The sequence below is a fragment of the Tupaia chinensis genome, unplaced genomic scaffold, assembly GCF_000334495.1.
Source record: "Tupaia chinensis unplaced genomic scaffold, TupChi_1.0 Scaffold144255_1, whole genome shotgun sequence".
Classification (NCBI taxonomy): domain Eukaryota; kingdom Metazoa; phylum Chordata; class Mammalia; order Scandentia; family Tupaiidae; genus Tupaia; species Tupaia belangeri.
In genome coordinates this window covers 6,764,709-6,775,989 of record NW_006204113.1, presented here as the reverse complement: position 1 = coordinate 6,775,989, position 11,281 = coordinate 6,764,709, and the positions used below count along the sequence as shown (strand labels likewise).

At 40.7% G+C, this 11,281-nt stretch overlaps 1 protein-coding gene across 1 annotated transcript in view; it reads left to right on the top strand.

Annotated features, from left to right (window-relative positions):
* Positions 1 to 11,281, top strand: part of SORCS1 (sortilin related VPS10 domain containing receptor 1) — a 652,766-nt gene that overhangs the window by 585,888 nt on the left and 55,597 nt on the right. Inside the window, 1 exon segment of the mRNA XM_006166423.2 lies at positions 5,822 to 6,008. Coding sequence (XP_006166485.1) covers positions 5,822 to 6,008 — 187 coding nt within the window.

Below are 11,281 nucleotides of genomic sequence, written 5' to 3'. Positions count from 1 at the left end.
AAATATATATATATATAAATATACACACACACACACACACACACACACACAGGGGCTGGCAGGTGGCATGGAGGTTAAAGGTGCTGGACTCCCACATGGCCAACTGCAGTTCAAGTCCATGACCTGGCAGCTTGCTCTCTCTGTCCCTTGCTGGTCAAATTAAGATAAGTAAATAAAGTTAAAATAATTCTTAAAAAATGTACAGTAATAATAGAGATAGAATGTTGTATTTTGCAATGGCTCTTATGGTATAGCAAACTCTACCTCTATTTAAAATGTATAAATTTGTCAAGCGTGTATCTACCCTAATTTACTCCCTCTCTCTTTTAATCCTGCTATTTCTCACTTCACTCCCAGGGTAATGAATATTAACAAATTGGGCTGTATTTGCCAGCACTTCTCTCTAAATTCATACAAACATACAGATTTATGGTACTACGCTTTTAATTTTTGCTTCTTTTTCAATAGGAGTGGGTTATACTAGTCGTTTATCTATAATGTCATTTTCTGCTGTATGATCTTTTAGCTCTCTTTCAAGGCAAAATATCAGTGAAGCCTGAATCAGGCCCCACTGTTGAGCTTTGCATGGGCCGAGGTATGACATATGAGCCTGGTTTCATCTGCAGTAGGTCTCTGATGCCTTCAGGGGCGTCTCAGAGTCTCATTTCTGGACTGAGGCTGTCAGTGTTGAGTTACTGTAGCATTTATTTTCCCACTCTTCTCTGAATCCATGTTACAGAAACTGATAAGTTCACACACCTTTCATTGCTCAGGTTAATCTTGGCTTCGTTGTGGTCATTTGATATATTTGTTTTTCTATTACAGAAGTCAGTGATGCCCTTGGCGGATCCCCAAATGGATTTCATGTGACTTTTGTGCCTTTCTCAGGCACATTTTTTGAACCACTGCTCTCAATCCTGTACTATATTAAGACATGCGATTAACATCCACTACATCTAAATTTTATATGACCGTCTAGATATTTGCCAACCTGGGTTCAGTTTCAGAAATGATGACTTGTAATCTATCAGATTGAAGTAACTCTCAATTAGACACACGATTCCCATGACTACTGATTGCGAATACAGTTGTTTCCCATAGCCTCCAAACGTGATTCTTCTCCTCCAGAGGGGAGATGGAAGCAGTAAAGTATGCAGTTCGTGCCAGCTCATTTCCAGCTAGAAGTGCCCAGGTAAAAAGGCTGTCAGAAGGGAAACAAAGTCAGAAATAGTCAAGTAAGAAAAATGGTGCTGTTATCTCCTTTCTCTCCTTCTGAAAGACATTACAAATAACTTTTAAAGAAACTCAACAAGGCCCGAGCTGAATGGATAAAGTTAAACCACACATCATCTTAAACCCTTTCCTACGTCTCTGACTAGCTCTCCAACTTTACACATCGTATTTAACCTCTCTGCCCTGATTTTCCAAGTATGTCAAATAGAAATAACATCTGCCCATTCTTTCTCCTAGGCATCCTAAAAGCCAAATGGGATAATATAGAGGAAAACAGTCTGAGGAACAAACACATAAGAAACATACAGTATGAACATTTTATTGAACAAGAGAGTCCTCTATGGGCATCGTATTAGGTGCTGAGGATGCAACCATTGACAAGTCATTCTAGCCTCTAGGAGTTTACACAGACTACCCTAGATTACGCAACACCTAGTGGCCTTCGGATGTTAGCTAATCTTGACGGCATGTTTCATGGGACTTTTGAATATGACTGTGCACTAGTCTACTAACAGTGAGTTTTAGTCCCTCTATTACTAGCTGTATCAATGTACCTTTGCACTTAGAATCCTAAAGCTTCCTGGTAAAGCTTTATCATCATATTAAAACTGGATAGGACTAGCATCAACTTGTGCTGCAGTGTATTCATCTTTAGATAAAAATAGTCACAAGAAGACCTAATGTTCAACAGTCTGCACTGAAGGGCCTCAGTCTAGACCGTGGATCTTCAGCCCAACCTCAGCTGTGGACCTTCTCGGCCTATGGTACTACTGAGTCTCCTCCCCAGAGGCTTTGAAATAGTAGGCAGGTTTAGGGTGGTGGTTGGGCATCACCATTAAAAATAAATAAATAAATAAAACCTATAGGGTATGTTGATGTCAAAGGATCAGAATTACTGATTCAAAACCAGTAAACTGTGGGGGTTAATTTTGACAGGAAAGCACACATAATTTCCTGTTGCATTACTTTTTTTTCTATCATCATCTAGGGGTATCTAGAATACCTCTAATTTGCTTTCTTACATACTTGAACATCCTTCTAGTTATCCTTTGTATTAGAAAGAGAGTAATAATTTTGGGCTAAAAATATAATCCTGCCATCTTCTTCCAAGATAGACACTCAACAAATGTCTGCCAATGTATTGAACAAGCGAATAAATGACTGACCGGAGAGTCAGTTAGAGTAGGGTAAGCATGCCTAGTGAAATGGTCATATGGTTATCTAGGATTCAGGCTGTCATGCCTCTGTTCCTTATTCTTAAAAAGGGTTGGCATCTCTGGTTCAGGTGGTAGTTAGAGCTCAAGGAGGCCAGAGGTTCATGACAGATGAGCTCTAAAATGAAGCAGTTACTGTTAGGCTTACCGCTCACCTGAGAGCTTCTGAAGGCCAAGGCATGGGATCCAGTTCATTCCAGAATGGACAAAGCTACAAAAGCAGGAATATAATCCACTGCCTTCTATCAGACACAGCCCCTTGACATCCTTTTTAGGTTTTTGCCATGGGGCATGTCTGCTCACTGGAGAGAGACAGAAAGGGAATGTGAGAAATCACTTTCCACGGGAGATGGCCATGATGCAATTCCCTTTTCCTCTTGAGCGTGTGAGCACACACACACATGGTGTAATTTTCAAGCTGCCAAGTCCGGGACTCAAATCATGGGTGGCCATGTGGGAGTCCAGTGCCTTAACCACTATGCCATCTGCTGCCTGCCGACACACCTTAATGCTCTTATTTCCTAGTGCTACTGCAGAGTTTGAACCCAAAGGCCTATCTCCACATTGAAGGTCCTGGGAACTTCACATTCAGTTGGAGGATTCCATGCCTTTGCAAGGGCTCTCTGGTGTATGATAAGCCTAATTAATAACTGAAACTGACCTAAATTCATGTATGTATATGTGTGTGTGTGTGCATTTTTATTTCAGGAGATATCTGAGTATCTCCTCACCTCATACATTAAAAACGTGACTCTATAATGGAAACTTTGCTGATACACTAGTCCACACAGAGAGTAGCCCCCTTTTTTCAACTATTATAAAGAACACTATCCTGACTGGAGAATTAAGAATGCTGTGAGGCCAAGATACCATCATGACAGACAATAGAGGTCTATACAGATGGAACTTGAGAGGATTTCTATGTAAATGACAAGAGTTCTAAGTTCAGACCAACAGAAGAAATGTGATGAATACCAGAAGAAAGGGCAGGGCCAGATAGACTCGAGCAGTGTCAGACAAACCTGTGCTCTTACCAGTAGTAAGGGCGGCACTTTCTCATAGTGGAGGTTGAAGTAGAATTGGCTGAAGGTATATGTACTGGGTCATCAGAAAAGTTATGATGCGTGTTTTCTGTTTTCTCCACAAAAATGCATTATGACTTTTCTGACAACACAATATATTTCCTCTGTCCTGTCGTAAATGATGGTTTCTGTCTGCCCACTCTGTACCCATGAAGTACCTTAAACCTGTGCCTGTCCATCCCCCAACCTCCCATCTCTGGTGGAAACCATATTGCCTGCTTTACTCCATGGCTAATGGCAGCTACCCTAGTTTTTTCCCTCAGATACTTGTTTCAACACTCCTTTCTTACCTTCGCCTCTCTTCCCAGCAACTCTTTAAAAGCCTGGGAGTGGGAACTGAACAGAAACAAAATGAGAAATTGATCAGTCCTCTTTGGTTGTCCAAATGAAGGACAAGTCAGCAAGAATGGTTGACATTTATATTTATTAGTGAAGGGAATTGAAGACTTGCAGAATGTCTAGGCTTGTGGGTATTTGTTTGGTAGTTTTAAGTAGAGTCTCTTTTTCCACCCTCGGGAAGAATTCTTACCCACGTACGCCCTGAGAGTTGGCTGCTGAATGCCCCACAAATGCTTGACTGGACATAGATCAGAGGAGTAGGTCACTTCGATTCATAGGATTTGAACTGCTTTTTCTTTCCCTGTGAATTAATCTTTTAAATGTCAGCATTTTAAACTTGGCCTTTTCAAAAAATATGATACAATATGAACCTTAGTTAATCGAAAATACATTTCTAGTTCAAAGGTTTTTTTTTTTTTTCCTCCCCCAAATGGGAGGAGGAAAAAAAACAACAAAAAATCAAAAAACAAAAACCAACTTGTTAAAGGATGGGCTCTGTGTGTGTAAAGTAAACTGGATGTTTTGTTGTTGTTTAATTTGTCAATTAGATTCAAGCAACTTTGTTTTTAGAGAATTTAACCTGTCATTCTGAAAACTTTTTTTTTTAAACAAGTCTGGGATTTTATAATGCAGACTTTATCTTCTGCTTATCTGTTGAAAATTTAGAATTGTATGATTGAAATCAAGCTTTGAAAAAATATTATAGGTATTTTATAGCTACATTATTTTTTTAGTCACTTATTTTTGTGATGCATTTTACAGGTTAAGGATTACTTAGATATTTTTATAACAACTATTTGAGTTAAGACGGTAAGGTTCTATTCTGACCGTTTCATAGATTTGGTAACTGAGACCCAAAGAGGCTGCATGACTTGCATAAAGTCGCATTAATGAAACATGAGGATCAAGTTGCAGGAGCCTTCAGTGCTTAACCCGCGGCACTATGTTCCCTCTATAATGGATGAACTCGAAGTCCAGAGAGATGCATTAGAACGTCAGGACTGCCACTATCTGTGTTAACCTTGAGCAAATATTGAAACCTTTCTTCACTTCCCCTTCTTCATCTGTAAAGTGAATGAGCATTGCCTACTCTTCTCTCCAGAGTAAAATTCTACGAAGAATAAGATGAGATCATCTTGATAATACAAAACACTGAAGTATAAAAGAATAAGCTGTTATTATCTTAAGAATAAGGCTGAGTCCGGGGCCAGCAGTTAGCGTAATGGCTATGTCGCTGGACTCCCATGTGGTCGACTGCGGTTCACATCCTGGACCCGGTGGCTTAAAACTCATGCCGGGCGCGTGTGTGTGCGTGCCCAAGATCTCGAGAGGAGAATGGAGGAGAAGGGATTGTGGCATGGCCAGCCCCCCTGGGAGGTGATTTATCACTTTGTCTCTCTGTCTGGCGAGCGCACGTGCCCTATAGCAAAAAAAAAAAATAAACCTCTCCAAAAAAAAAAATAAGCCTGAGTCCAATGCCATATCAAATGTCAGGCAAGGCATCTTTCATCCTTCCTGCGATTTGATCAGGGATCCAGAAATAAGAGGGAGATTCAGGGGTCTTGAAGACATAAGAAGTGGTCCATGACCACATCAGTTTGGTTGCCTTTCTAAAGCTGTTTGTGCACACCTTTTATTCCTGTGGACAATAAGACTATTAAAAAGCCATTAGAGGAGTTGAATAGTGAATTGGAGTTGATAGTCAAACAGTTCATTTTCAAAACCTTGAAATTTTGGTAGTTAATGCCCTTTAGATTTGGAGAGTATCCATCTTAGCGAACTCCTGCCTGCGAATGTCACAGGGATTCTGTCAGAAACAGACAGATGCTCCCCGCTGTAGGAGGGAACCAGGACTGCAGAATGCCTCTGCCAGGGACTAGGTCAAGTCCCAAACCGCAGGCAGGAGCAGCCAATTGCTGACTCCCTTCCTTTTGATGTTGGGATATTTTTCAGGGTGATGTTCAGCGGACGCTCATCCAAGTGGACTTCGGTGATGGTATCGCAGTGTCCTATGTCAATCTCAGCTCCATGGAAGATGGGATCAAACATGTCTATCAGAACGTGGGCATTTTCCGAGTGACCGTGCAAGTGGACAACAGTCTGGGGTCTGACAGCGCCGTCCTGTACTTACATGTAACTTGTATGTTATTACTGTTGTTGGTTTACAACATATTTTAAATACTATGTCCTTCTAAGTTTAATCCAAAATTTTTCACTTAGAGGAAATACACTAGTTGTCTTTTAGCAGATGGGAAACAGAAAATAAGATAGAGCAAAGTGGGAAAAGAGTAATGAGAAAATCATTGAGCAGATTTGCATGATCTTAGACTCTCAATTGCTTCAGATTGTTCTCCTTGAGTTTATTATGCTTCCTTTGGGTGCCTCAGAAATACGGCAACTGTGATTATAGCTGGGCCTGAACAACTTGCAGAGAATTATTCAGTTGAGCCATAGAAATTTGCCTTTGTTTTTAGCCAAAAAAGAAGAAAAAAAGATCAACATGCACACCCTAATCTTATACATCGAGAATTAGCCCGAGTAAAGAAATTATCCTGCATTTGATTGTCTTATGTCATGCTATTAGACTTTTGTTCCTTTCTAAAATAGATAATTCCTGGGCTTCTATCTGTAAATAGTTTCATTTGATAGAGAAAATGGTATAGGATAAGAGTGTAAAAACAATGTGAAAGAAGCTATTGGGTCATCAGAAAGTTGTGATGCATTTTTGCATAGAAAAACAGAAAAAAAAAATGACTTTTCTGATGACCCAACACATTAGGAAACAATTCCAAGAAATGCTGATGCTTTTTCTTCGTTAAGAAATCTAAAGGTGGGGTCAGCGCATTGTATAGCAGTTATGTCGTTGGACTCCCACATGACCAACCATGGTTGAGTTCCAGACCCAGTGACTTGAAAATCATGCTGGGGTATGTACGTGTATATGCCCAAGATCCTGGGAGGAGAATGCAGGTGAAGGGATTTCAATGTGGCCATCCCTCTGAGGGGTGACTTCTCACTTTTCCTCTTACTACTTCTGCCTCTGTCTTTCTCCAGCAAGGGCACACTTCACTCTCACTGTCTCTCTCTCTCCAGCGATTGTACACATGCTAAGGCAGAAACCTCTAATACAATTAATATATAATGAAGAGCTTGTTTAGCACGAGTCCTGGCATACATGCAAGGGTTTCATATATGTGTGTGTGTGTGTGTGTGTATGTGGGTGTATGTGAATCAATATGATATAATAACATGAGTTATATATCATAAAAATATGTGCCATCAATGTGGTAGATATGAAGCTGTACCCCCAAAAATCACAGGTCTTGTTTTGGTGTCTAGAGAAAAAGTTTACTTTAAAATACAATTAGCTCCCTATATGAATGGCCTTATTCAAATCTCGAGTTCTAGTCCAGGCATATTAAGGCAGGCATTACTCCATGCCTTTCCCCTGTACCTGTTCAAGGAACAAAATGGAGAACACAAAGTACCCATGGAAACCTGTCTGTTTGCTTGTTTTTGTTTTTGTGGGCTATCGAGAGGGGAAGACTGTTTAGGGTGCCCAAGAGATGATTTAGTTGCTGAGGAGTCCTGACATATCAGTAATTCTTGATCTTTATCTCCTGTATGACCATGACAGAAACGCTTTGAAGAAAGACACTCTTTTCTAATCATGTTAAAATAGTTACACAGATAGTTGGCATGATGGTTACAATTCTGGATCCCAACTGACTGATTCTTCAGTTTAAGTCCCAGAACCAATTGCCTTGAAAATCAAGCCGGGCTCATGTGTGTGCTTGCTCAAGATCTTGAGAGGACAATTGGGGAGAAGAGATTGCACTGTGGCCATTCTCCCTGAGAGACGATTTCCTACTTTCCCTCTCTCTGTCTCTGTCTAGGAAGTGCTCACACCCTATGTCAAAATCTTTAAAAAAAAAAAAAAAAAAGCCAAAATTATACATTCCCAAAATGCCAATTCAGTCTTCCCCCTTTTAGGTACGACTTATGAAACCCTTGCATGTATGCTAGGATTTATGCTAAATAAGCTCTTCATTATGTATTAATTGTATTATTTTACTTTTTGAAACAACCCTGTCAATTCGACCCATTAAAAATACTACTTTAGGACAAATACAGAGGAGGTTCAGAAAACTGATGTAACTTACTTGAAATGGTAGACCTACTACATAGCAGAGCCAGACTTCCAGCTCAGGTCTGCCTGCCTCAAGCATTCTAGATCTTGGTCACTACTAAGGTTAGCATCAGTGCCAGGAGTGTATTGGGGTTGGACGAAGAGGTCTCCATTAGCTTTTGCCCACCTTCTCAGTTTTGTAGATCATCTCAAAGAAACATGAACATTTAGCTTAGAAGCAGTTCACTTGGCCATACAGCTACCTAGCTCCAAGAAGACACATTGCATAGGCTTTCTTCCATCTGACTGCCATCCCTAGACTATCCTGTATAGACTTCCACAAGTTGCCTCTTATAAAGACATAATCCCTCCTTATGTATCAGTCTTTAGGCTAATGAAAGCGATGATACCATAGGAATAATCAGAAAAAGCTTTGAAAATACATCACAAAGCTAAATGATTAATAGCAAAGGTAACATGAAACACGAATGATGGAACATTTGTGGTGTGGCTGCTTACTTAGCAATTTGCCATTTCTCAATTTATAAGCAGGATTTTTTCGAGAGAGCTACCCTTCATAGGACTAATAACAATTGTATTTAGAAGCCCACCATATTTATTATACATCTTACCATAATCCAACCACATAGAAATAGTGATTTAAAATTCAGTAGCAGATGGGGCTAGCAAATGGTGTAATGGTACATTGCTGGACTCCTATATAGTTGATGTCTGTTCCAAACCTGGTGGTTTAAAACTCATGTCAGGTATGTATGCTTGCATGCCCAAAATCCAGAGAAGAGAATAGAGGAGAAGAGATTGAGGCATGGCCATCTCTCTTTGGGGGGTGATTTATCACTTTCTCTTTGTCTCTTTCTGTCTCTCCAAAAGACAGCACATGCCTAATAGCAAAAAAAAAAAAAAAAAAAAAAAAAAACCCCCCAAAAAAAAAAAAAAAAAAAAAACTTAGTGACAGCTTCTGGCCTGCATTTCTGAGTCTCTTATTGCATCAAATTCCTGTCACTCTATGAAGTCTTCCTCCTCCTTATACCTTAGCACACACCTCCAAAGGTTTATAATGTTCCCAAACACTCCTTAGGTGTGTTTGGGAAAGGAAAATAACATAGACCTTGCATTGCTCAATTTAAGTCACAACTTCTAGAAGAAATTAATTTCTTTATTCATTCACAATCTTTTCAGTTCATTGACCTACACATTGGGTAAAATATTTGACCTGCATCTTAATAGAAGATGATCTGTAACAGAACATTTTGTTTCTGATTTTAGTTTTGTAGACTCATCTTTGGTTAAGTGGTTGGGTATACATACCTCAGGCAATGGAACCCTGTCCTAAGACTGACTCAGGAATTAGAACCAACTCTTTTGTATTAATTGTCTTAAAGCAGAATCCTACCTTAAGCTGGGTTTTTTGTTTTGTTTTTTAGCTCACATACATCCAAAGGCCACATCTTTTTTTTTTTTTTTAAAGACATTTTTTGCTGTAGGGTGCATATGCTTGCCAGAGAGAAAGAGAGAGATACAGAGACAGAAAGCAAGAAATCAGCCCCCAGGGGGTTGAACATGTCACAATCCCTTCTCCTTCAGTCTCCTCTTGAGATTTTGAGCACCTACACACACACACTCAGCGAGAGTTTCAAGCTGCCAGGTCTAGGACTTGAACCATGGTTTTCTATGTGGGAGTTCAGCAACATAACCATTCCACCATCCGTTGGTCCCAAGCCCATATCTTAACAATTGCAGCAGGTTCTGACATCTTTGTGTAGCACTTTCTCCTGGAGGACCCATTGTGCTTCACTATGTGCATATACTCATGTTGCTTACCTTCACTTCCTACACCATAATAGACAACTTTTTGGCCCCTTCTTTCAGATGGAGAAAAGGATTGGAGAAGTCCTGTGGCTTTGGCAACATTTTATTCTAAGAGGAAGTCGGGACAAGAGCATAATTGAGTCATTCTCCCTGGAACCTTAAACCTGAAGGGTGTCATGAGCAACTTTTGGTACCTAAATGCCAATATGTAGAGATGAGAGAGGGAGGTTTGGCCTTGTAGGGGAAAGAAAAAGCACTGGACTGAGTTAGGCATTTTGATTATGTCCAGATCCTGGCCCCAACACTTGAGCAAGTTGCTCTTTTTCTTTGAGCTTAGATTTTCTCCTTCCAAGTGGATGCATATCTTGTTCCCATGGGTGCCATCGAGCAAAATATGCAGTGCCCTGTAGAGTGGTAAACCTTGACATTTTCCATTGTTACAGGGTAGCATATGCATTTGGACTTAGTGGGTTCAGATAGAGATGAATTAGCAGCAACTCTGAGCTTGTCAAGCTTGCCCTATGCCCGGGTCTTCCCAGCTTCCTCCTCCCGGCGCTCTCCCAGGAAACCTATTGCCTTTCTTACACGCATGTTCCCTCCACTCTCCAGTGCAAAAAGGTAATTCTATTCTAAAACAGAGGTTTTTAATATGGATTTGCAAAGGTCTCAGAAACAAATGGAGCCAATGTTCCTGCTTAGTGTTTCCAGGAGGGGGCTGGCAGCTCTTGCTGGGTGTATGGGTAATCTGTTGTAACCTGACAGTTGGAAATTCCTTGGGGAGCGTATTCACTATGCTCTGCTAGTTTGCAGACTAATGAGACACGTGATGCAACCAGGGTTGTCTTCAGCTGGACAGGCAGAGAAATTAGAGGGCATGTAGAGTCTGCTTGTATTGCAGCCCCACCACAGTCAGTCCTGGAGGAAGAAATCACTGAGAACTATGCACCTTACAGAACAGTAGGTGAAAAAAGATGAGCTGGATCTTCTCATCTTTCCTAGAGCCCTCTACTAACCACTTCCTTACATAGAAAAGATTGGTATGTTTTTCCAGGCTCACATTAGAGTTGAATGATTTGTGTAGCTTCAAAACCTACGAAGCACTTCCAACAGTATGCAAAATCATTAGATATGCCAGCAAACTTCAGGCCAGGGTTTTTCTTTCCCTTTGGGGAGGTTTTTGCTATAGGGCGCGTGCGCTCGCAAGAAAGAGACAGAGACAGAAAGCAAGAAATCACCTCCCAGAGGGATGGCCGCTCTGCAATCCCTGTCCTCCATTCTCCTCTTGGGATCTTGAGCACACATGCACATGCACCCAGTGTGAGTTTAAGCTATGGGATCCAGGACTCAAACCACGGTCGACTACATGGAAATCCAGTGACATAGCCATTACACCAACTGCTGGTCCCCAGGCCAGGATTCTTTAAGGTATGTTTTCACGAATTATCTACCCCAGA